This window comes from Thermobia domestica, chromosome 5 (genome assembly GCF_964235325.1).
Source record: "Thermobia domestica chromosome 5, izTheDome1.hap1.1, whole genome shotgun sequence".
Classification (NCBI taxonomy): domain Eukaryota; kingdom Metazoa; phylum Arthropoda; class Insecta; order Zygentoma; family Lepismatidae; genus Thermobia; species Thermobia domestica.
Genome location: NC_137458.1, coordinates 40,056,462 through 40,082,604, shown reverse-complemented (window position 1 = coordinate 40,082,604; position 26,143 = coordinate 40,056,462). Strand labels below are relative to the sequence as shown.

Here is a 26,143-nt window from a genome sequence, read left to right as displayed (position 1 = left end):
GCTACAGTTCTTGTACCAATACCTGGTTATCTTTAACCCATTCCCGTATCTGCTCCTTTGTTCTTGGTGTGACTTTTCAGTGGCTGATCTGTTTTTTTTTTTTTTTTTTTTTTTTTTTTTTTTTTTTTTTGCATCCTTAACACTTCCTTTGTTCTTTCTCACACATCCTTACAGTATTTAGGCTAATTCTCAATTTCTTAGCTATATTTCGAATCCTTTCACCACTAGCACTAAAAATGAGCTTGAATTTTATGGCGATGAATTTCTCTATCTATCGACATACTGAATTGGATATGTGTTGCAAAATCAAAATAATATCAATTTGCTTTTTGTTTAAAAAAAAAATCAAAATTATAAAGATATACACCGTATGTCGGAAACGAATTAGATATTTTACCAACTGTAGTTTTAATTATTCAAAATACACCCCTTCCACATTAATACACCGCTGGGCACGTTTAACCAATGCTTGCATAGAGTTTTTAATGTCCTTTTTCGGAATCGCCTCAATGACCTTCGTCACAGAAGACTGGACGGGTAATATTGTTATAAAATATTCTTTTCACGGCCAATGTTAATTTTGAGAATATAAAATAGTCACACGGCGATAAATCAGCGAATACGGAGGATGTGGAAGCACACATTTGTTTTTTTGTAGCCAAAAAGTCACGAACTGCGATCGTTCTGTGACATGGTGTATTGTCATGAAATAAAGACCAACTGCATGGCGTTCGATACTCGGGCCTTACGCAAACGATTCGCTTCCAGGAACGCTTCGTAATACCCAGATAATATTCACATTAACAGTTTGACCCTCTGGGACGAATTCCCGAAGTATAATACCTTTGGAATCGTTTGTAAAAACAAATAAACGTCTTGTCACGTGACTTTTGAAAACCACTTTTTTTTTTATTATTATTATTTCGGAGAACCTGGGAATTTTCACGTAGCACTTTGGCGTTTTGTTAGGGGTCGTACTTGAAGCACCGATTCTCATCACCAGTTACAATCGATTCCAGGAATGTTCTGTTCCGTCTGGCTGTTTTAGTCAGGCTCTTGCAATGTTCAGCGCGAGCAAGTTTTTGGTCGTCAGTTAAGATGTGCGGAACAAATCGAGCACAGACTCTCCGTTTTTTTTTAAAAATCCTGTGTCAAAATTTCGTGAATCATGTCTTTCGTCGTATTTAAATTCTCCGCCATCCATCTTACAGTCGAATTCGCATCGCAGGCGATCATTTCACGCACTTGTTCCACCAAATCATCGCGATTTTTGTTTTCCGGTCTGCCTGGCTTTGGGTCATCTTCCGAAGATTCACGACCATCTCGGAATCGCGTATACGAGATAAGCACTCGTCATCATATACTTGTTTCATCATTTCCAAAGTTTATGTAAATGTTTTACCCAGCTTGAAACAAAATTTAATATTGGCTCTTTGCTCCATCGTGTTTTTGGAACGAGGTGACATTAGATACACTCACTTTTCGTGCTATAACTTGACACTCCATTACTCGATTCTTATGATTGTGGTTCGTTTTGTTGAGCAGATATCCAGCTTTCCGAAGATACGTTGCTTCAATAGATGGAGTTAATTGTTATCAATAAAGAACAAAGTTCCGTTATTTTTCCGACATACTGTATATTATGACTTCCCAAAATTCCTGCGATATTACACAAAAATTCCACTTCAAAATAAATTCAAGTGGCTTTCTGTCTTTGTGTAAACTTAGTTTCTGACCCGTTTCAATAATTCTCAGTACATGTGACACCAGTGGCGGATTAAGTTTCGTCGGCGCCCTAGGCACAAACTTAATGTGCGCCCTTCTCAAAAGAAAAATAGTATTTGAAGTATTTTAACCCGCGTCAGGTACCATGGGGTCAAATTTGACCCCAGTGTTCTTTCCAGTGCTGTAACTTCTAATACATTTGAAATAGCTTCAAGCCCTTTTTTGTATTTTACCTTTGCTTTCAGACAGCAATTATGCTTATCACACACTTGACCTCGGGTTTACGTAATGACAGGTATTTGTTAGTATAAGTGTTTGGGGTCAAAATTGACCCCATGGTACCTCTTGTGTTCTAAATTATGTAATATGTTAGATTCATTTTTTTATGACTTAGACCCTATGTATTAATTTTTCCTACCAAATAAATAGCAGATAATAATAATAATAATAATAATAATAATAATAATAATAATAATAATAATAATAATAATAATAATAATAATAATAGTTATAATTATTACAATCGCAAAGTGAACAGTTCTTTGAATATGGGATCATATTGATTCTAATATATTTTCCTGGAATATGAGCTATTTTCTTCCTAGACTTGGCTACATTACACCACCTGTCGTTGGCAACGCTAACATCAGTAGACACATTGTTATCAAGCAGAGGTAAACAAAACAACATTATGGCGAGACGAAAGCTATCTGTTGAAGAAACATTGGCCTATTTGGAGGAGATCAGTGACAAAGAAGACTATTCAGGACAGTTTGGAATGAGACTGACAAAGAATTCAACGAAGCGATTGATTCCAGAGTGAGCAAAGTGCAAGTGATTTTGAGTGCGAGGAAGAAAATGATAGTGGTATGATGCTTGGGAAGAACAGATACGTCTGGCAAACAAAGACAAAACGATCAAGATCACCCGCAAGAAACTTGGTAAGCGGAAAACCAGGTTTTAAAGGAACTGGAAATCAAGCCGACACTCTTCTGAAAGCATTTTCGCTGTTCACGCGATAGCGAATGATATCTGCGATAGTGAAATGTACAAACCAGAAAATAGAAGCTGTGAAAACCACCTACAAGGGTAGATGCTGTTTCACCTACAAGACTGATGAGGATGAACTAAAGAACTTTTGGGAGTATGACTCTTTTTCGGTGTTACTAAAGCTTCAAGGTAAAGTTTGTGAAGCATTTGGGCAATGGGCGGTATTGGAAAACTGCTGTGTATTGCAGCTATGAGTCCGAAGCGGTTCTTATTTCTTCTTTACTGCTTGAGATTGATGATAGGGTATACGAGACCAGCGTAGGGCTGTTGACAAATTGGCACAATCGGGGAAGTTTTTGAGATGTTTCTGGACTCCTGCAAAGCAAACTACATGCCTGGGAGTGGGTGTACCGTGGATGAATCTCTGTTAGGGTTTCAAGGAAGATGCGGTTTCAAACAGTATATGCCGAAAAAGCCCAGCAAATATGCGATAAAAATGTACGTGTTACCTGATAGCATGACTTTCTATTCGTTGTGTTCCAAAGTGTATATAGGTACAGGTACTCACGATCCTGGTTTGCCAGTTCCTACTCAAGCTGTATTCGACTCGATAGGAGCACTCACTGTGATCAATCGCTACATTACAACGGTCAATTATTATATACAGCCAATCAACTCAAGTCATGGGGCCTGACACTGGTCGGAACCATGAAGAAAAACAAGAGATGCATACCACCTTCTTTCCTTGCAAAATCTAAAGAATTCTGCACCAAGTGCATCAATTTTGTATGCAAACAGCAAACGATTAAACAGAACTACAAATGAGCAATTACAGAAATAACAAATACTCTTACGTAAATGCAATGTGCAATGTGCTAAAGATGAGTGTACACAAATAACACATTGGTATTGAAGCATAATGAAAATGTTCTTCACATTTTTTAATAAAGATGTCTGGATAAAAAAAAATATAATTCTAGATTTAATATTATTTGTATAGTTGTGTTTTGTAAGTGGGGTCAAATTTGACCCCATGGTACCTTTAGTGTAATTTTTTTCGTGGTACCAGACGGGGGTAAGGCTAATATAAAATTAGTGAAATAAGAAGCGAAGTATAAAAATCAATAATAAAAGTAATAGTCCTAGTACAAACAATTCATTTTATGTATGTGCTATACCTAAAATTATGTAATGTATTGAAAAATTAAATTCACGAGTCATAAATGAAGGTGCTTCTGCCTCACTTTGATCGCTACAAACTCGTATATAAGTTCTTCAAAGTTGATGTATCCATCAGTCAAGATGTGTGCTTCGATATGAGGAATAGATAACTTATATCGTTGAACGGACATAAGTCTTCAGTCTTTTTAGAGCCGAAAACCAACGTTCAGCTGAACAGTTTGTTACAGTAGTACAGTAGTACGCAAATTATTCTTAATGCAATCTCCATATTTGGAAACACAGATTGCAACATTTCTTTCCATATAACTGCTAGCATTTCTGCTGGTGCGTCACAGATTTCTCTCGTTTTCAAATGTCCCGCATAATGTACACATTCATTTGATAACGTTGATTCGAGATCAGTTTTATATACAGCCTGAAGGTTGGCTGCGGGCTCCGAAATGACACAAGAACTTTGGAGAAACTTACTTAAAAACATGAAGTGGTCAGACATTATTTTATAGTTTTCCTTTCTTCTAATTAATTCAACGTGCAATTTATCAAGAATAGGAAGAAACACCTCAACTTTAAATGTTTGTCTTCCTGCTAGAACAACCTCATTGTCTCTTACTTCGTAGGCTTGAATGTTACGTTTTCTAAACCTTTTATAACTACGCTCGTAATCCATATAATTTTTTTTCCATGGATTTTTGCTCATAAGAGTCGAACATGTCACGAAGAGAAGTTACAAAGTTTACAAGTGATTGAACATGTACTATTGTTAAATCTATGTTGACACTTTTTAATTTCACCGTGACACTCTGGAATCTCTTCAGTATATCATTCCAAAGTGATCATGAAAACTGTTTCCACCCTATTTAGTTGTTTCAAGAGGGATAAGGCCTAATTTCGAACTAGAGTTTTCTCAAAAGGATCATCGCTTACATGAGTAAGGGTCTGAATTACACTATCACAGTTTTCATCCTCCTCTCGTGCTGAGCAACATGTCTGTGATAAAGATTTTTAGTGTTTTCGTTCCTGGATATATATGAAAGAAGCAAGTAAGTTCCAGCCTTTTGTTGAACTAAAAAATGTAAATATTTTGAAGCATATTGAAAAAAGCACATGCTTCCCTACAACTGCTTGCTGCACTACTTCCGACCAAATTCAAAGAATGAGCTGCGCAGGGCACATAATACGCTTTAGAATTGATTGCTTTAATTCGAGCCTGTAAACCTGTATATGTCCCTGACATATTGCTGGCATTGTCGTACGACTGACCTCAGCAATTAGTAAGGTCAATAGAATGTCTGGTCAAAATATCTATTACAGCTTCGGCTAGATTTTCAGATTTTTGACTTGGATTTGACAGAAACGAAAGAAACCGTTTAACAAGTTTACCCTCTTTATTCACGTATCTTAACACAAGAGATAACTGATCAGTATGCGAAATATCTGGAGTTGAACCAATTATTACGGAGAAATATTTACTTTGTTTTATGTCTTTAATAATTTCTTTTCTCACTCTATCAGCAAGTAGTTCAATAACTACATCAAAAATTGTTGAAGACAAGTAGCTTTTATAACCTTTCCCCGGACAATGTCTTCTGCTAGAAATGGATCAAACTCGGAAATAAGCTCTAAAGACATCATGTATTGCCCGTTGTGCAGAGAATTGAATTTTTCTTCCTGACTACGTAAAGGAAGCCCGCGACTTGTCAACTTCTTTACGACAGGAAAAACTCTTCTTATACTGTGACTTCTGAATATGTGATTGAAGATGGTTCTCCAAGGTCCCAACAGGTTTCTGCATTTCTGCATTGTTCGCAGTTTTTTTGTCCAGAATTTTCGTGTGATGCTAGAATATTTGAAATGTTTTTCCAGTCTGAAATGCCCTGAGTTTCTATCTTTGTTTTGTCTTTGAACAACCTACATGATGCACAGTATACGGCGCCAGTGCAACACGAATATACCACATAATTCCGCAAAATCGATTCGCAATTCACAAGTTTACGAAAACAAAACAAACAAACAAACAAATCACTCCTATTTAAGAATCTTGTCTGGCCTAATATGAATCTCTGCAATTTAGAAATATCGTTTTCAGTATTCTGATTAATTCCATGTCTTAGAAGAATGTCAATTGTAGACTATTTCAGACACCACTCGGCACGATCGTCACTAACGAAATTTGCACTCTCACTGTCACAATCACTAATTCCTACGAACTGAGGAGACACTACTTTAAGTGAACTTTCATCATACACTAAACCCACAATATTGTCAACATTTTTCGTTTCACAGAGTTCACCCGATGTAACCGCTTCCACATCAGTTACTGAGCTGCTTTCGGAAATCACTTGTTCAGTTCGCCTAAAAAATGTATCCAGTGTAAAAAGCATTTTCTGTAAGGTTGCTTCTCCTTCACGCTGAAAAAAAAACACCAAATCGCAAATGCACTAACAACCAACTGAATGCACCAGAAAATACGGTAAGGCAAAAAACTAGTTACATGGAATTAGATATCTGCGTAATTATTTATTGCAAAGCGCCAATACTCGTCTGCATATAAAAGAAGTATCTCCGAGTAGATTAATAACACGGTTAAAAAAAACAACCACTTTTTAGGCCCATGCGAAAGATGCACTAACTCACTTAACAGCAATTTAAAAAATGACCGACTGTATTTTCTTTCGCTCTGTCTTTTATATATATATTTTTTAAAAAAGACTGACATTGTACAGGCAATGCGACTATGCGAGTTTCAAACAATCAGTCTTCTTTGTCGCCTGGTCATTGGTTTCACAAGGGTGGTGACAAATCAACGGTTTATTTACAAAAACAAAATAGCAAGATTGGGTGGGCGGCTTGCATTATTGTCATTGCAAGCGATAAAAGTCACAGCACAGATTAAAAAACAAAGTGATTGACACTTCAATTCGAATCTGAAGGAAGCAGAGCAGACGGAACATCTCGATAACACATATGATATATACAATACACCAAGGTTTCTTCCGTATGAAGCGAAAGTGTTACAAACCATTGATTTGAAACATTTGTTTCAAAGGTCTAAATTGTTACTGCGTACGTAAGACATTTTTTATATTCTGGAGAAACGATTTGCCGCCCTCAAGAGTTGCCGCCCCTAGGCACGTGCCTAGTGGGCCTATTTGGTAATCCGCCACTGTGTGACACCAAACAAATGCTCACAATTTTACACTTGTTAAAGCTATATTGCTGACAGTTTTATAGTTTACTCATTAAATAATGCCAAAGCCAATAATGCTATCGTTTGTTCGATAATGGTCATTATTACCTGCAAAAAATATCTCGTCATGCGCAGCGTTTGTGAACAAGTTATGTCCGTGATTCCAACATACACATACACAACCTGGAAATGGAAGTGACTTAATTATGACAAATTATTCATTAAAAACTAACGTTAATCAAGATATGGATTTTTCTGCAATTTAATCTGATGATCTGTATGAAGGGTGGAACACGTAAAAACAAGGTCGATCAGAAATTAAGTTTACACTCTGTTTTTAACGTAGATTTTGGGTTTCACGTTACTTCCTATGTTTGATAGTGTTTGTTCCTGCTCCGGAGGCCATTTTTGTAAGGGTATAGGTTCTGTCTCATGCTCGGGCAATACTTTTATAATAATAATTAGTATTTCGAATATATTAATCGAACTGCTGGTTCAGAATCAGTAATCCGGTTCCCGTTCCTAGTGAACGTAAATCCTTTTATCCGTGTTCAATTCCAGTTTCGTCTCATAAACTGTTCGGAATTTTATTCTATATTACCACATTGGGATTCGAACCAAGACTATGAATCATTCAGTGACCAGATCCTTCAATTGCGTGAACATGCTAAGAATCAGCATGTGAGTAACTGTACGAAATACCGGTATGATTTTCGTTCAGTTGTTCACATTAAAGCACAAACATTACAAAATTAGCATTCATGCAACTTATAACTATTCATGCAATGAGAGAAGTACACTTTTATTAAACAACCCTTATTTCGTTTAATATATCTATTTCTCGGGCTGTCATTATGACATTTCTTTTCACTGCCCTTATATTGTACACTGAAACTTACATGAATTACATATTACTAAATAGATATATTAATGTAACTCATCACTTTTAACCTCTCTTTTGTTAACAGTAGTTTATTTAGCCCATGTTTGATCACGAAACCGACGGGATCGCGAACGCGAATATACGATCACTAACACGAATATTCATGAAAATCGAATATACTTCACATTTTTCTACTGTGCACTTTTGCTAAACTTTATGAATGATTTCTAGAAATTGTTTTGTTGCGCTTTCTTTTACGAGTTGTTCATGTTTATGCAATTTTTCCACTGGGAAGTTCAGTTCCTTCCTTTCGTTTTCGCACCATCAGTCAGAGTGAAAGCAAAACACATTGTATTCTTCCGCTACTGCTAAACCGCTAGGTCATACATCATGTACACGTGATATAACTAATTCACTAATTATATCTTTTGCCTAAAACTTGATGAATCAGTATCGAAGAAATGAATGGTTAATTTATTATTTTTATAATTACAACACGATGATTGAAGATTCGCAAGGACTACTTTTTCACAAAAGCATTCTAGTCCTCCGCAAGTTCACTCATGGTTTCTTGACGCATACCACCACAATATTAGGGTATGATTTTGCACCGGAAGATCTACTCACACTAATGCACATCTTCACACAAGTTTAGCCACAGATTATACGGAACAGTGTGTCTTGTAGTTCACCAGAAGATGTCCTCATTCCGTACAGGTTTGAGATTTAAAACTTTTTTTTTTTGTTTTATATATATATATATATATAACAGGCTTGCACTCTTACATGTTTTAAAAATAATATTAACCCTTTCCGCTCGACTGTCGCGGCAACCCCGACAGCCCAAATAAGTTACGTTTGCATCTCTGTTAAGACCCGCACAAACCTTTCCATTCACGTAGTTCGTGTGTCGTTCAGCAGTTTCTTAGCTTTTTTTCCCCTTCTTTTTCCTTACCGGGATTCTCTACATCATATAACAGTAACAGTTACTATTTCTGACAAAAAAAAAAAAAAATATCGAGTACATAGGGTACAATGTGTAAAAATAATGTAATTGAAAAGGGTAGCGTCTAATTTTTTACACAATCTGTAATAATTTGGAGGAGTAAAAGTGAATATCTTTTGAGTTTATTGACAAGATTGCTCTTCAAGCGATCTACATCACAATGGATATTATTATTTTAAAATTTCTCAAATGCAGTTTAAAGTCATCTTACGCTGGTAAATGTAAGGAAGGGTCTTCGCGACGTTTTCGCCACTTTCTTGAACTTTAATTCACTCTAGAACTTGGAAGCTGGGCAATGTTACTGATAGGATTTTTATAAAAATGTTTTGTATATAAAATAACGACTGACTGAAACTTTATAGTCAAGAAATACGAATTTAGTATCAGAAAGTCAGACGAAATGGGGCTGGGTGATTCTCGCATGATCTAGTTGAATGTGCGCCATCTGACTGGCCATAAAGTGTCAGAAATGTATCGCCAGGAAATTTAGTTTAATTTTAAAGATCTATTGCTACACAATCAATAGTCAGCCAAGGTGTTCTATTCTGTACCAAGTCAGTCTAGCTGTCAGTCAGTCAGTCTGTACCAAGTACGTCCTCCGAAAGTCTTAGCTTTCTATGTTATACTCCACCTTTTCTTGATCTATTCAAATAATGAAATTATAGCTACACCAGAAAAAATAATGGTGGTGGTGACACTTCTCTCCTTGCTTCTCCTTCTCCTCCTCTTACTATTACTACAATCACTACCGTCGCCGTAGTGAAAAGGGATGCTACACCTCAACAAATAAACCAATATGTGGGCCCATTTATAACGTCATAATTAGCGTTTCTGAACAATAAAAAGGTTTTAAAAAGGACAGTTCATTTAATATAATTTTACATCTGCTAAGAGGCTATTTTAATGATGAACCTTAAGTTAAGAGATGAATCTATATTATAAAAATTGAAAAGACTATGTTTGTGACTCTTAATCTATTGAACCACCCGACCGATCTTGATCAAATTTTCAGCATAGATGTGGTTCGGGCCTGGTATGGTATTTATCTATTCAGTTTGACGATAGAACTTAGGGGAGGAGGAGGAAGGAGTTAAAAAATAAACCTTAATAACTCTTGAACCAAACGATCAATCTCGATCAAATTTTTAACATAGATGTGGTTCAGGCCAGAGATGATTTTTTATTATTTCACAAATTTATTATTTATTATTTTTATTATGATTTTTTATTGACGGTAGAACGTAGGGGAGGGGGATGGGAGGGGGATATACATAAAAATAAATAAAACTTAATAACTCTTGAACCACCGAACCGATCTTGATCAAATTTTCAGCCTAGATGAAGTTCGAACCTGAGATGGTTTTAGTCATATTACTCTGACCGTGTAACTTAAGGAAGGGCGAGGGTGACAGACATTTAAAAATGATCGAAAATGACCGATATTAGTGTCGAATCGTTTATTATAGTTTTTAGGGTCGCTGAGATGAACAGTGACATTTCCGATACTGTTGAAATCCAAATTCGGCCCCGCAGCTTGAGAGGGGAAGATATGTAAAAATGATCTAAAATGACCGATATTAGTGCCGAATCTATAGATTTCCAGGTGACTGAGATGAACAGTGACATTTCTGATACCGTTTAAATACAAATTCAGCTCCACAACTGGGGGGGGGGGTATATGTAAAAATGATCAAATAACCAATATCAGTGTCGAATTCATAGATTTCAAGGACACTGAGATGAACAATGACACTTCCGATGCCGTGCCCCGCAGCGTGGAGGGGAGGAGATATATAAAAATAATCGAAAACGACCGATATCAAAGATATCTTTAGTAATAGTACAAAGTAACTGACTAACGGAACAATTTACTATTTTTTTTTTTTTAATTTAACCCAGCGAAGCGGGTAATTGATGCTAGTGATAAATAAAATGGATTATGATTATATAACCGGAAAGAAGTTATCATAGAAAATCCGCTTATCCGTCCCTTCTTTTTGTATCAAAGGAGTTACGTGAATCTTTGTAAAAACATGGATAATCTTAATACTTAACATTTAAAAGAAATGAATTTTTTTTTCTTTCTTTCTTCTGCACAGGTAACTCTTGTATAATCGTAGAGGTAAGAATAGTGAAATGGATTTAAATCTCAGCATCTATAATTACCATATTATGTTTGTGGGAACTGTTCCTGTATTGCAAGCGGATGTTAAAGTCATAGTTCAGAATTGTCTGCGTATAATTATATATATTCTTTGGGGTGAACATTGGTTTTATTAAAATTCCAAATGTTTGTTTATAGTATACAGGAATTGCTTCTAACAATGCGTAACTAGTTTATCCTCCGTTAAAGTACTGATAAATGTAAATGTTGTACTGATTCTTTTAGTACAATATACATGTACTTGTAAAACAACAGTGAAACAAAAGAGAAAGTTCTAGCTATATTGTAATGCTATTTGTGATCGTGGGAAAAGATTTGTATTAAAAACCAGTATTTGTATGAAATCTTTTAAAAATAAATCAGCACGCATTTTCCACGAATGTTCTCATGTGTATTTTTTTGTAGGTAGTAGGCTATATATAATGGTCGTACAGCAAACTGATAAATATTACAGTGTTTTCAGATATTGAAATTTATAATTGTTGAGAGTTCACATCGACAAGAGGGATTGCAACTTCGATTTTTAGAATAAATATTTGTCTAGACGTAATGAAAAATTCATTTTGATGGGTTACGAAACGGAAATGTGAGAAGGCTCAGATTCGACTCCCCAGGACAAGTTTATGTAGTTGTTTGAATATTGATCCCATATTGAATTGTTTAAGTCTTATGTTTCATATAGCCTGAGCGCAGAAATTGGACATTAAATGATAAATAAACAACAAGAATAAACACAAGTTTGGAGAGGGTAGAATAGAGGGTGATAGAAGATGAGCCAAGGATCTCTGCGAGATGGTCTATAAGCTTCAGTCTAAGGATGAGAATCAAAGATCGTGTTGGACTGGCAACAGAAAATATGATTAATGTATTAATTTATTGTTAATTGGTTCAAAAGATAGGGAAACAGTTTTCAGTCTACTAAATTGTTTTTCTATCTGTGCAATATGAGTAGGCCACATATGCATCATATACCTGCTAATGACTTTATTAAGAAGAGATTAGCGTGTTCCTCCATTGTTAAGTTAGCGTTCTTCCTTCGGTATTATGTGTTTTCCCGTCAATACATGGACTTTACTCTGGTCATACCACATTACAACTATCAAATTTCCTTGTACAAGGTAACCAAAAAAGTTCTTGCCGTTCTAGAGCAGTGATAAACAAAGGGTAATACAGTGGACGGTACGTACTTCTGGGTTTCGAAGGAGTCTCCATCAGCGTCCAATACCTTTTGCCAACATTCCTGCAGTTGCACAATATCCTGGTGATAAAAGTAGGCGGTAATGGATGCAAAGAAATCAGTGAGTTCTTGAATATTGCAGATGAGCCAAATAAATTGCCCATAACTCCGTCAGAGTTGCATAAATTACACAAATTACACAATGTCAGTGATTTATCTTGTGTTAATCTCCATCCATCCTTCCAATGTAAACTATATTAACAGCATACTCTAACGAAACGCTAGTTCTAATCTTGTATAGTTTTTCGCAGTAGTAGCCAGTCCTCGGAAGTTGCTATTCATTGTTGGCTATATAGGGTTGGCCACTATAGGCAAGCGGTTAGCGCCAATTCATTGAAGAAAAATGACGAACGATAAGTTATACTCAATTATTCTTGTAACTATCCATGCGGGAGTTTTCTAGGAACCGCGTCCATGATACCATCAACAAACTTTTCTCTTATAGAATCTAATGATCGGACACCACCTGACGTGTCTATATTGTCCAACCCGAAAGACAAATCCGGGCACCTTATTAAATAAATAATATAAATAAATCACTTGCTGCTAAAATTTTGCTGGTATTTTGGAGATACAGTGAGCAGCAATTTTTCCACGTAACTTTTATTGTCGTTCTCCATTGACAGGATAGCAGCAAGAAAATGAAATACTTCTCCCAGAGTCACACTTGCTGGAGTTTTTAACTAAAAGTGGCCCGACGTAGCATAGTCTCTAACGCTTTCGCCTTTGGTTCGAGCAGCTCCGGGTTCGATTCCCGGTGGAGATACTCAGTCGAAAAAGTGTAAAAGCTTTTTCAGGCCGACCATCATGAGTTAGGTTTCCCCATTCAAACCAGACAAATGCCGGTATGATACCTGGCATAATGGTCCCAGGCCGCTTCCTTCTTTTCTCATTTCTTTCTTCTTCCCAATCCCCCGAGAAGTGTGATAGTCGAGGGACGTCATCCCTCATACGTGACAGGCTACCATGACAATAGATGCCAAAAGCCCAGAAATCGAATTCCTACTCCTACTCTTTTACTAAAAGACATATTTGTTTATTGAGTGTGATCCATGAACAGATTCGCCTTGTCCACAAGTAACAGGAGAATACCGTCATCGAAGGAGAAATAAAATATATTAACAGATTTAGTAATATTTAAATTTCATTCGCCTTTAATTATGGTTTTTCCGTGAAGTTGGAAACTTGTGGGTTTCTTTCTATTCGGATCCTATGCGTCTTTTCTCTCCTCGACCTAGGGACTCGTTTTTACCTTCACTTTCAACTTCCATCGTCTTCATTCTCCAAAGCGGAGTCCATTTCAGAATCTGTTCCACATTCCTCATCTAAGTTATATTTCAAGTTCTCCTCTGTACATCTTCACCTTTCAAGATGCCTTATCTGGTCCCACTTATTCAAATAATACGAAAAAAAAAAAAAAAAAAAACTGAATGAGCTTTAAATATAGAAACTTAAATAGTGCCGTGGGTTTTCTCTGGGTATCTTCCTTAGCCTAAGAGGTATAATCATGTACGTTAAACTGCCAGATTTAATTTAATTTAGTTTGAGTAGTAGTGCGAAACCAATTCGTAGAAATGCCTGTTTGTTTTTGCTTCCATGGATTTTTTTCAACAAGGAAATTCTTATTAATGCAGCTTATACCCTTTATGTATCAATGTATTATTTATCCCGCGTGTTCTTGGTACTTAACCCATTTCTCTTTCTTCGAAGACGGCCCTGTCACAAGTTCGCAGTGAGTAAAAGACATAAAACTGGAATGTCAGGACGCGTTAGCAAATGCCTATTGTGCAATTAAGTGACATCGAGCGTGGCCTTGTCAGTCTGTGAGAGGGTAGATGATCGTTCCGCATAATTTCCACTCGCAATGATCCATCGATGGTCTACATGATGAGAAGCAGAGAGCTTCTACAGCAGACGCATCAGAGAGAATGACTATTCAGACCTCCCCAACTGTCAGGACGCGATCGCCAATGCAATTATTCACTCAAACCTCCCTATGTGAGTGCACAAGCACTAATCAGTTATTGAACGCAAATGTATGCTTCCGCGTTTCTCTCACACGATTATCCGTAACAGTTACACATCACCGAAAATGCCTTCGGTGCTGTAGGAAGGTCGTGATGAGACGAATTGAAGGCTGGATTTGTGCATTGGTGAGAGTCGATTCTAACTGGAACACTGTGATGATCTTGTGCACGTAGCTATAATCGTGCAGATGAACGGGAAAATCCAGTAGTGTTCGTATGCAGAAAATACACCTGGCATTATGATATAGGAGCAATAAGCTGCCCATTCAGCTTACCTCTAGTCTTTATTCAGAGAAATATGGGTAGTGCTTCATATATTCGTGATGTTTTAATCCTGTCTACGACGTTATCTGGACACTTTGCAGTATCCCATCTCTCAGCAGGATAACGCGCGTCCCCCTACTTCCAGAGCAGACCAGCATGCTTTATTCGACATAGATTTCTACCCCGGCGTGCTAGGTCTTCAGATTAATTTCTATCGAGCACGTATGGGACGGCACCTGACCGCCGACGCAGCTCCGGTAACAACTATCGCTCAGCTACACGTAAGACATGTAGCGACCGTCGGATACCACACTTCATATTTACAATCTACATCTGTACGATTGCCACCTCCCACACCAGCTGCTTGCACTTGTATTAACTTACTTATATTTTTGAACTTTCTGTGTAACATATTTGGAATGTCGCATAGGCAACATGTTGAGATTAGTACAATTACCATTAAATTCGTACATACTAAATTCGGGCAAGATCCGTTAATTCCAACTCATGTGCGTTACGTTTCCACTAGTGTATGTAAGAGTTAGATATTATTCAAGAAGCTTTAGCAACATTAATAACAACAATAATAATAAACTTTGTTTTCCTTACTTGTGTAGCTCAAAGAATGAAGGTCATTAAGCAAAAAAGAGGATTGCCTGTTTACGATAGTATGCCGGATGTCTCCTAGGTGGCAGCAGCCGGCAGGTGCAGAAACACCGGCGCAACAACAGTTCCAAAATGGCAGCCCCACTAGCCACATGCACCAGCGAGGAGCAGGGTTCTGTGATTCGGTTTTTTGCGAAGGAAGATGTGAAACCGATTGACTGATGGTAATGCACCCATGTTTCGTCACCAGTGACGATTCGTGACAGGAAGGCATTACCGTCACGTTCAGCACGCCACAAAAGGTCTTCGCACGCATCAACACGTCACTGTTTCAGTTCAGGCGTCAGTTGTCGGGGCACCCATCTTGCAGACACCTTATGAAACTGGAGAACATCATTCACAATATGATGTGCCGATCCATGACTCATGTGTACACATGCTGCAATTTCGTCTATTGTCACACGGCGGTTTTCCAAAATGATGGCTTCAACGGCTGCAATGGTCTCCGGAGTCACTACGCGCCTAGCCTGGCCGGGGCGTGGAGCATCGGCCACAGACGTAACACCATTTGCAAATTTCCGGCACCATTCATAGATTTGTGGCTGTGACAAACACACATCTCCATACTGAACCTTCATTCGCCTAAAAATGTCAATCGGTTTCACACCTTCACTTCGCAAAAACCGAATCACAGAACGCTGCTCCTCGCTAGTGCATGTGGCTAGTGGGGCTGCCATTTTGGAACTGTTGTTGCGCCGGTGTTTGTGCATCTGCCGGCTGCTGCCACCTAGGAGACATCCGGCATACTATCGTAAACAGGCATGCCAACTTACAGCTCACTGGCGCCATATGCGGATTTTTATTTCTACTTTTATGGTTTTCAGTTGACTTACCCTCGTACAATAGTACAACACATGCAGATAAAAAGCAAGTGATTCTCTCGTTTGCAACCCAAGGAAACCAAATCTGTGTGTACACCGAAGGTTAATTATCTTCAAAATGCTTATTCAAAGAACTGTCGGCCTTATTGATATCCAAGTTGGGAATTTCATTATTTGTTCAATCTATTGTTTGCACGGTATTTACCATGAAAGTCAATATTTGAACGATGCATATATTAATGTAGAGATTTCAAATATACATTCTGTATAAAATCGAACTACTATACTTTCTGGTTTCCAAACAATTGTAAATCATTCCCACTACTCACACTGAAATTACGCGTACATAGTCTACAGGCTTCTCATAAACATTGATTCTTACTATCCTATTAGGTTAAGAAGATCCATCTTCTGCTAGGAGGTGACAAAACAGTATGCTACATGTCGTATTTATTATGCTTTAAAAATAAACCATTAATAATATGTAAGTCAATTTTGTTTCATGTAAATAGAAGTTTTCCCTTGCTTCTTAAAAAACTCTTGGACAATTTAATGTACATCGCTGTCTTGAAGCTTTGCTACTGGGCTTCGTAGTGGTCTGTGATACATTGACAAACACTTTGAACCTTACATTTTACCCCTCATAAAATCAAAATGCTGACATATTTTGCTTTATGATACTTTATAACTATTAGACCGCTCTGAAGCTCAAATTTTGATATTTTCTTTTGTTCATCCGTTATTAGAAAGAGAGAGAGAGAGAGAGAGAGGGACAGCGAAATACAAATCTACAGAATTCTTCTCTTAAAATTTTAACCGGTGAATAAAGAAAAAACGTACAATTTATTAAATATTTGATAAACACTTCCTCTTATTTCTAAGTCTTAACAAGTTTTAAGATTATCCGATTATACTATATACGTTGCATCAACTTACTTGTAAGTACCTTTGACAGTGTTGCACTTGACCAAAGTTTTTGCAACTTTTATTACTACACGTAATGTTTCGTTTAGTTTATTAAGTAGATTCTGTATTTTGTTAAAACAAGCACTATTTTTTTGTTTTGTTTTGGTTAGCTACTTTTTTCTTATTTGCGTGCTTTATTTACAGACATTTTTGCATTTTCCATGTGCACGTTTAATTTTATTATTATTATTATTATTTTACAAAGTAAAAGCGCACGGTGATGAATTGTAATGATAATATTCCGCACTACATGTGTTTTTGAAGCTGATAATCCGTTTTCCCAACAGGATGAGCAGTTGCAGAAGATATATGCTGTGTTCTCCATAGATAGAAATGCTGATGGGCAGGTTTGTCATTATTTATTACAACTGTCATGCAAAGATCTTGTCGTGGGCTTAACTGTTGCTGTACTATCTCAGCTTTGGGTTCTTCCTTTATTTATTTATTTATTTATTTATTTCCTTTTTCTTTCTTTTTTATAAGTATTATTTACCGTACTTTTTTATCTTCATTTATTTGCTATTATTTCAGGTAAATATTACTGAAGATTTTGTACATGCATGATGCAAAATCCAGAATTTGTCTTACTGTTTTCTGTTAGTTAGTAAAACTTCTGATGTGTAATATTAAGTTATAGATGGGAAATAATCTGGTTGTTGGTACCAATTCTAAAAAATTCTCTTTCAAAAATAGGAGAGACGTTTTTTAGTATTTATCCTCCCCAAAAACTTATTGTGTTATTCCTAGCTTTTCTGTGGCGTAACTTAACTGGTTTTCAATTCTTAACATTTCCACTTTTTTTCTTTTATTAAAAATAATAATAACTACTGAGTAGCCGGAGAATCAATTCTGTATTGTCTCTTTCCAGAAGCTTTGGGAACTAGATTTCGAATCTCTGTCATCATCCTGTTAAGCAATATGTTCTTTGACGTTATTCTATATTCTTAACATAGGAAACAGATCTGTATATGATATCAAAATACCATAACTTAGATTTACAAAATTCGCAACATATTTTAATTTATCACTAACTAAAATTGTGTAATTTAATTTTGATGTGCAAAGGTAGTTTATATTCGAGGAAATATTTGGGAATCTCAGTTAATTAAAATCTCATTATCTGTATTAAAATTTTATGTATACTTGCTCAAATATACGAGAAACGCTGAAACTTTCGTAGCCTACCCCAGAAGAAATGCAGTGGCAATAATTAACCATTGTACTTCCTTCAAAGCTCAGTACATTTCTTCGTACGGTGCTTCTAACCTAAGCTTTTCACATCAATGTTTCGTGGCAATTATCACCTCTTACTTTGATGCTAAATGGCGTTAATATACTCTTTCTTTCTTTCTCCTTTTAAACTAGACACGAAAAATGGTTTGTTGAAGCCAGATCGGCGCATGGGAAATATGATGACATTGAAAGTTCTGATCACACAGTTAAAGCTACATGTGCATTACCTTGGATAAACATGACAAGTTCTTAGGGATTTTCGGGGCGGTGGCGCTTCAGAATTTCCTTTAGACGGTTAAGTAATGATGTCTAGTAACAGTCTAACCCTTGAACAGGTAATTATGTATAAGATGCCATTCTAACCTCAGAAGAATGATGCAAAGACTTTCCCAGCAGACGTAAGGATTCATTTGAATCGCTGTTTTCAATGTATAATCATTTAGTCATCCTGCCTGAAGTTCATCTTCCAAGAACTCGTGCCAAGATGAAAATTTTCTAAACCACTTCTGGGCTGCTTTTCCATCTATTGGGTTTTCTACAAACATCCCACACATTTTTCGAGGTACCATAGCCACATTTGTGTCGAACTTGTGCTCATAGACCAGGCGTGCTCGAATAATAGATTTTTCCACATTCATGGTATGGAGTTATTTGATTGCTGCAGAGACTTTAGTCACGCGGATAAGTCAGCAGATCGACTAAAGCTTTCATTTTTCACTTAGGTGGTATTACGTACTCATACGCTCTGTGCTACCTCCTACGCAGAGTCATTAGGTGCTGACATATTAAAAAGTGTACTTAAGGGGGGTTAGCTGGTAGTAAGGACTGGTATCTTATTTTCTCATAATTTTTAACATGGTTTCTTTTAACATTTATTTTTGCACTATACATATACGTACTGAACTTTCTCTTGTGTACTTACATGTATGTGGGAAGGTGTTACAACATGCATATTCTTTTCTGCTGCGTGCTATGGTAGAAAAACCAATCTCACTTAAGCTAAATTTAATTCTATAGTTTTCGTGTTCTTAATAATTGAAATGTCTCTAATTAAAATGCTGCTATGAAAAGTGCCACACAGTCATATAGTTCTTTGTATCCTGTATTCTTTACCTACGTGCTTTTGTAGGAAAGGAAAGAGAGAGAAACTTCGTCTACTTGTAGATAGTGACTAATGTTTCTTGTTGTTTTCTTTTCTTGCTTTATTTTGTTCTTTTATTATGTTTACTGTGTTGATTACGTTTCCGAACTTTCAAGTGTAGAACAAAATAAAGCACATCCAGCTGGAGCTCTGATTCAGATTTTTCTGTTTATATCAAAACCTACTTAATGTGTACTCTTTCATTTTACTAGTACAGTAGATAGCATTCCGTAATGCTTATTGCTGACAATCTGCAATTGCTTATCATGTTCTTCCTCCCTCTGAGAAACAAAAGGAAAAGAAATTCTGCAAGTGTAAGGAAGTTTTTGGTCTCCTAGAATATGAGAATGCTTTTAAAAGAGAATACTCTAAAGAAAATTGTTTTTGTTTTTCGCGCGCTAGAACATTCTGTGTGTCAATTTTAGTTTTATAAGAAACTGAAACAATTTGTTCCTTTCTCTTGTTCGTACAAATTTGCTTAAAGATTCAACAATGCCGTATAATGTGAAGAGACCATCAGTTTCGTAAATATCTGATCATGCTTGCAGAATGTACGGTATAATCTGTAATAGTGATGGGATGAAAAGATTTTTATTTCTGTTAAAATTATTTAGAGGTATTTATTTTTTGGCGTGGCTTTATTTTATTTTAGTTTCAAAGAAAATTTTGTGATCAATTGGAGTCTTTAGTTTTAACACATCACGAAATTTCAGGCTACTTTGTGTAAACACGTTAAAAATAGGTAGCTCCGGATCAGACTGGTGCTCCCGATGCCTCGTCGCTCGGTCGATTAGCGCTACCTGAGAAATCGGGCGAGCCTACCAGGGGAGACACGACTCCCAAACGATAATATCTGCCTTGAGTAGATGGTCTATATCAGTCATTGGCTCTGGTAATGTACGGTGTACCTCTACCGTAGTTAGAGGAAATCCCGTATTGCTTGGACGATCCTAGCGGGAGGGGAGTGTCAGATTCCTGCCTGCCGGAGAACTGAACGGAAGTGGGGAAGTGCCTATCCTAGGAATCTGGGTAACGGTTCTGATCCCGCGGAAGGAAGGAAACTCCGTAGGATATGGGCCGGCACCAAACTCAAATGGTGGCTTAATGCGTATCATTGGATCCGGGATGAGATACGCGAGTATCTCGACGTGTGCGTGGTACCTCTACACGCGAAGGCGGTGGGCAGTTGAATCTTAGAGGTAGGCAGAGCCGGAATTGAACAATAGGGTATATCGAATTTCCACTTATTTAAATTCAGCTTACCCTTTTTTTTTTTTTTTTTTTTTGAAATGGGCTCCATATAACGTGTAAAAAATTGCAAATCGATTGGTCAATATCTTTAGGTGCCACCAACGGCCGAACATTTTTAAATTTTGTTAAAAAATAAATGTTATTTAAAAAAATGTAAAATATGTACTTTTATGAAATATGGTTATCCTATGTGGTTTTGTTTCTGTAAAAAGTCCATATTTTACGTGAAAAAAATTTCAGCTTGATGAGTCAAGTCATTCAGGTGCCACCAGTGGCTTAAAATATGGACAAATGTGTCCCTACTTTTTCATTTCTTAAAATTAAGTTGCATTGTTGGTGATTCATCTGGATCGTTAATTAGATAAGAAAGATTTTGTTTTACATCTGCAGCTCTTTGCTTATTTCCAAACATTAATGATGGAAATAACCCAGAACTCACCACGAGGAGGTGGCTGCAGTTCGAGTTCGACTCACTCGCCCATCCGTATATATTAATGTTGCATATGGTAGTGAAGTTCATATCGCTACTCTTTTACCTTAATTTTTTTTTTTTTTTTTTTGTATTAAATTCTGGTATGTTTTTTCTTGATTGTAGTGTTACTAGGACAAGTCTTTGTCGTGCTTCTTGCACACATACCGCTGATGCCGCTTCTGTCACCAACTTAACCATTTTTTCTACAGCGCGAGTGTGACAAGGTAAGGATGTAATAGATTCATCAGCCATTGGAGTCGTCTTTACATTTTCTCTTAGCTTCTGCAGGCTCAAGTGTTTTGTCAGTGGTGGCTCCGTCAGCGTGCATGTTGACAAATTAATCACATCAACATAGTTTGTCGCTTCTAAGTTGATTTCAGGGACGACGAATTCTCGTACCGGGGTCGTTTGTCTTGTTTTTAGGACTCGCCTCCAGCCAAGCTCTCGTACTTTAGCATCTTGGTCAGTCAACATTGATAGAAATAGGTTCTCAGGATGGTCGTACCACGCATTTCTACGGATCACTGGATCAATTATTTTCCTATATTTCGCTTCCATGTGGCGAGAAGTCGTAATGAGTTGCCACAAATGACGAGCTCCTTCTGCACACGATGGATTACGGATCACAGCAAACCAGAGTGGCGCTCATGATCATCATGATGTACTGGACGATGGGTTTAAGTTCATTTGTGGGTTTTTTTGTTCCTACGTACAAACGTAAGACTCTGTTTGCTGTAGTTAGCCATCTGGGTTGATGAATTTTACCAAGCTTCATGTGAGCTAACCCAACGGAGCATTCTCCTGAAGAAACCACTTGGCAGATATTCATCAAATATTTTTGATCCGTGCTTAATGAATCCTCAGTGAAGTTGAGATCCCAGTCTACTGGAACGGGCAGAAAACTCTGGAGTGGCAACTCTTCGCAGGTTGGAAGTGCTGATCCTATTGGTCCTCTAAATGTATTTGGTGCAGTAGACTTGCCGTCTATAAATTCAATCAAATGTCGAAATGGGAGCTCATTCGTGTGTATCATACAGATGATTCTCTGAAGGGGTTTGTTCAGGAAGACTTCAATATGTGCCATCGCACCATTCTTCCGACCAGTGTTGGTAGCAGTACCGTCGCAACTCAAAACAACTAGATCTGAGAGGGAGATATTTTGATCAACAAAGAACTTTGTGATGGCAGCCCGTATGCTCTCTCCTCTTCCAGATGAAGGAGGGACGTGGCCAAGATAGTTCGATCCTGGCTTCTGTAGCAGTACGTAGTGATCTTTTTTCATTATTCGGTGGTTGATGCCGTCTTTAGTCTCAAGGGTGAGAGTCTGATTCTTTCTTTTGTCGAAATATAACGCCTTTACTTCGGTCGATTCAAGCGATGCACTCGCCTCTTCAACGATGGCGTTTCCTAAGGATTTCTTGTCTCTCTGAATCTTGCTTTCGTCGATCATCTTCTGCTTATAAACTGGGGTAACCAGTCCGATATCTGCCAAAAGCGACGAAGCAATAATTGCGGCCTTGCGGTCTGATATATGATATATTACATCTATATGATATATTGCATCTATATACTGCATTGGAGAATGTCGGCAACCTAACTCTCATTTGTTTGGAAGGGCTAGTCTTCTCTCTTTTAAGCGCAGGAAGAAACTCGACAGTGGAATCTGACTCTTCTCCTGATTCATTTTGTAAAGGGACACTATCGTTTTGTCTTCAAGTTCATTGGGCTTTGGTTGATTTTTCTAACCTCGATTTTTTTCGCAATAAATGTTTGACACGTTTCTGTGTCTCCTTTCTATCAAGTCCTGCCATACCCAGCTGTCGGGTGGTTCTCTGGTCAACTAAAAATGAAACCTCCAATTTAGGCACTTTCTTCTCTCTCGCACAAGTGCAAGCAACCGTGTCGATGCATTTATAAGAAGCGATATCAAACAAAGTTTTGCTGGCGAACGCCTGGAATTCTGCAACTTTGGAAGCAAAGGAAACGGGTTTGTCCTTGAACTTTAGCAGCTGACGGACCTTTCTATGATAATGTAAAATCAACGCTATAACCGTTGCTAGCTCAAAATAGCTGAACCGCTGATTGATGACTTTTTCCAAATTTGACTGACTTTCCTTGCCACTGAATGAGCTAGCACTTTAGCAGAGGGGTCCTTCTGAGATGCTGCTTCCCATTTCGTGTTCCCTCTTTCCCACAAGAATTGCTTAAGAACATAAGCGATTATTGGAAGCTGACTAAAAGTGAATTCCGCAGAGGATCCAATGACATTATGGACAAAGTTCCTTACATTCAAACGTGACTTCTTTTTAGCTGACATCTTTACGGACACTTGATAGTTTATTTACCGAAACCAATTTTGAACAGTTAGACACTTTTGTCAACGCAAGACCTCAACAAACTTGCCGCACCATTGGAATGACGAACTGACACATTCAATGACTGCCGACCAGCACAAATAGGACGCAGTCCTTCAAAAACGCACACAAATGCACACGTATTTTCACTTAAACACAATCAGCAACGTAAACAGTTTCCACATCAAACACCACTTTTTCTGTCTAGAAAGCAACACAAAATTACTCCTAATCTCATCTGCAGACACACTAACAATGAGTCACTTTTTTTTCTTTTCTCTCGATGCTACTCCGCTTTTAATTTTACGACAAACTCGCTTTTGGGCGACTTCATTCTATGCATTGCAGGTGTTTTATCGAAAGGAGTTTTATCTACAAAAATAATCACTTATTATTTTTTTTCGCGGTACGAACGTAAGCTGGACAACTACCGGTATGTGTCTTATTTGATAACATTCATTCTACTACAAAGTCTGTCTTTTTTACCTTGATTGCCACAATTCTTACCTATCCTAGCTGCTTATAAGAGACGAAAGCTTTTTTTTTTTTTTTTTTTTCAAAACACTGAATAAAATATATTTTTGGGGCGTTTTGGCCAAATTTTAAGACGGTGGTGGCACCTGAAGGATTTGACCGATCAAGCTGAATTTTTTTCACGTAAAATATGTACATTTCTGACAAAAATAACTACACTAAGGGTAAAATGTTTTCTTAAAAGTAAATATGTATAATTTGTTTTTTAAAAATGTATTTCTTAACAAATTTTTGAAACTTTAGGCCGATAGTGGCACCTAAAGAAATTAACTAATCGGCGTGCGATTTTCTATATGACATGTAGAGGCCATTTCGAAAAAAAAATCGCTAAGGGTAAGCTTATTTAAAAAAAAAAAGTGGAAATTCGATGCACCCTATTGAACAAGCCCCTTCGGGCATGCCTGGAACTCCCGGATTGGGCTGAACTCTGCCGGGCTTGGTCATACCTTGGTATTATAGTGGTTAGTATCCCTTCCTGTCACGCGGTAAACCGGGGTTCGTTTCTCCGCCGGGGAGCCATACAACGGTACTTTGGTTAGAGATAATATGTTACGTAAATGAAAGATTGGAAATTGGATTTTATATTTTATTACAAAATAGATAATGATGATGAAAATATGAATGAATGAGATGAAAGATCCGGAGTTCTAAAAGGGGATAATTTAAATTTCTAACTAGACAGGTCTACACATTGACCTGAAGGGTCTCGGTTTGTGACAGGGTGTCTCGTTAGCTGAAGGCTAACCAAATTGAGACAAATGAATTAAAACATGTCAATGCAAGGCTGTGTGGGGGAATAAAATATTAGCTTTTTTTTTTTTTTTTTTTTTTTTAATGAACCTCTTTGAGAAACAAATTAAAATATGGTTTTGCTTACTTACGTATTTTTGGCTGGATGCTGTTTAATGAACTGGGCTAATTATTAATACTGTTGTTGAAATTTATACGACGCATTATGCACTTGTATTCGGTTGTTGAGGTCCTTGGTTTAAACCCGCCGGGAAACTGTTCCTCTTCTTCCCTTGTGGTGATGCCTCGTAGACTCGCTTGGCCTCGCTACTCGGCTTGGAACCTTCTGGTTCAGGGTTCAAATATGGCTGGCGGATGTCCTCGTCGTCAACTTCGGCGGAGCTGGACTGGGTCTGTAAAGTACTCCCTGGAGGTCGTCTGAGGCAAAAACGTTTCTGGACACTTGGACGTGGGCCGAATCAGCTACTTGGACCTCTGGTGCTAGACGCTACATCACCAAAGTATTGGCGTCGGTCCTTTCTTTCGGCGCACAGAGCGACGGTGTTGATACTTTATTTATTCGTGTTGAATTGGAATTTAAGCTTATATATGAATAAGCATCTTAGTTTACTCATATGGGTTTTAATTTTAAGTTGCTGAAAGTGTGTTATTGTGACATCCGTGTTTTTATTTCCGAAATAACAATCTATTCTGGAATTGCAAAGGATGTTCACCGTTCCAAACAAAACAAACAAGTTTTGCCAATAGATGTCACTACAGTCTTTTCTTAATAATAAAAGGTATTTTTAAAATAAACTTATAATTTTGCCCATTCTGACTGCATGTTCGCTACATAACACTATCCTACTACTAAAGAATGACTGAGTAACTGCATTTGCAACTCACCTTCTTAAACTTACTTACTTAAGTAATTAGTAATAATTATACTTACTTAAATAATAATTATATCTATATTATTTAACATAAGTAATAATTATATGTATATTATCCTTATATTACTTTTTAAATGGACTTTTTAAACACAATTGAAATATTACGCTCTACGATAATTTCATCCAAGATACAGACATTTTTACTCCTTTATTCTTTTGATTTTGATAAGTGTGGTAATGTGGACAATTACTTGTACGGTATCATAATAATTATCATTTGTTATTAAATTTCAGTGAGTGAAAAAGTGCCACTAGATCGGGGGTCAAATCTGGAAACTGAAGAGGGGAGCGGTATTGGGGAAATCAATTTTATCTGTTGTCCTGTGATACTTATCATAAAGAATTATCACTATCAATG

The 26,143-nt window shown here is 37.2% G+C and overlaps 1 protein-coding gene across 12 annotated transcripts in view; it reads left to right on the top strand.

Moving 5' to 3' along the window:
• The window catches only part of LOC145685882 (endoplasmic reticulum lectin 1), a 93,371-nt gene that overhangs the window by 55,525 nt on the left and 11,703 nt on the right, over positions 1-26,143 (top strand). For 8 of the 12 annotated variants that reach the window (XM_081758602.1, XM_081758601.1, XM_081758604.1 and 5 more), the window contains one exon: positions 17,406-17,465. The exons of the other annotated variants lie outside the window; for them this stretch is intronic. In XM_081758602.1, coding sequence (XP_081614728.1) covers positions 17,406-17,465 — 60 coding nt within the window. The remainder of the gene's footprint in view (positions 1-17,405; positions 17,466-26,143) is intronic. 12 annotated transcript variants of the gene reach the window in all.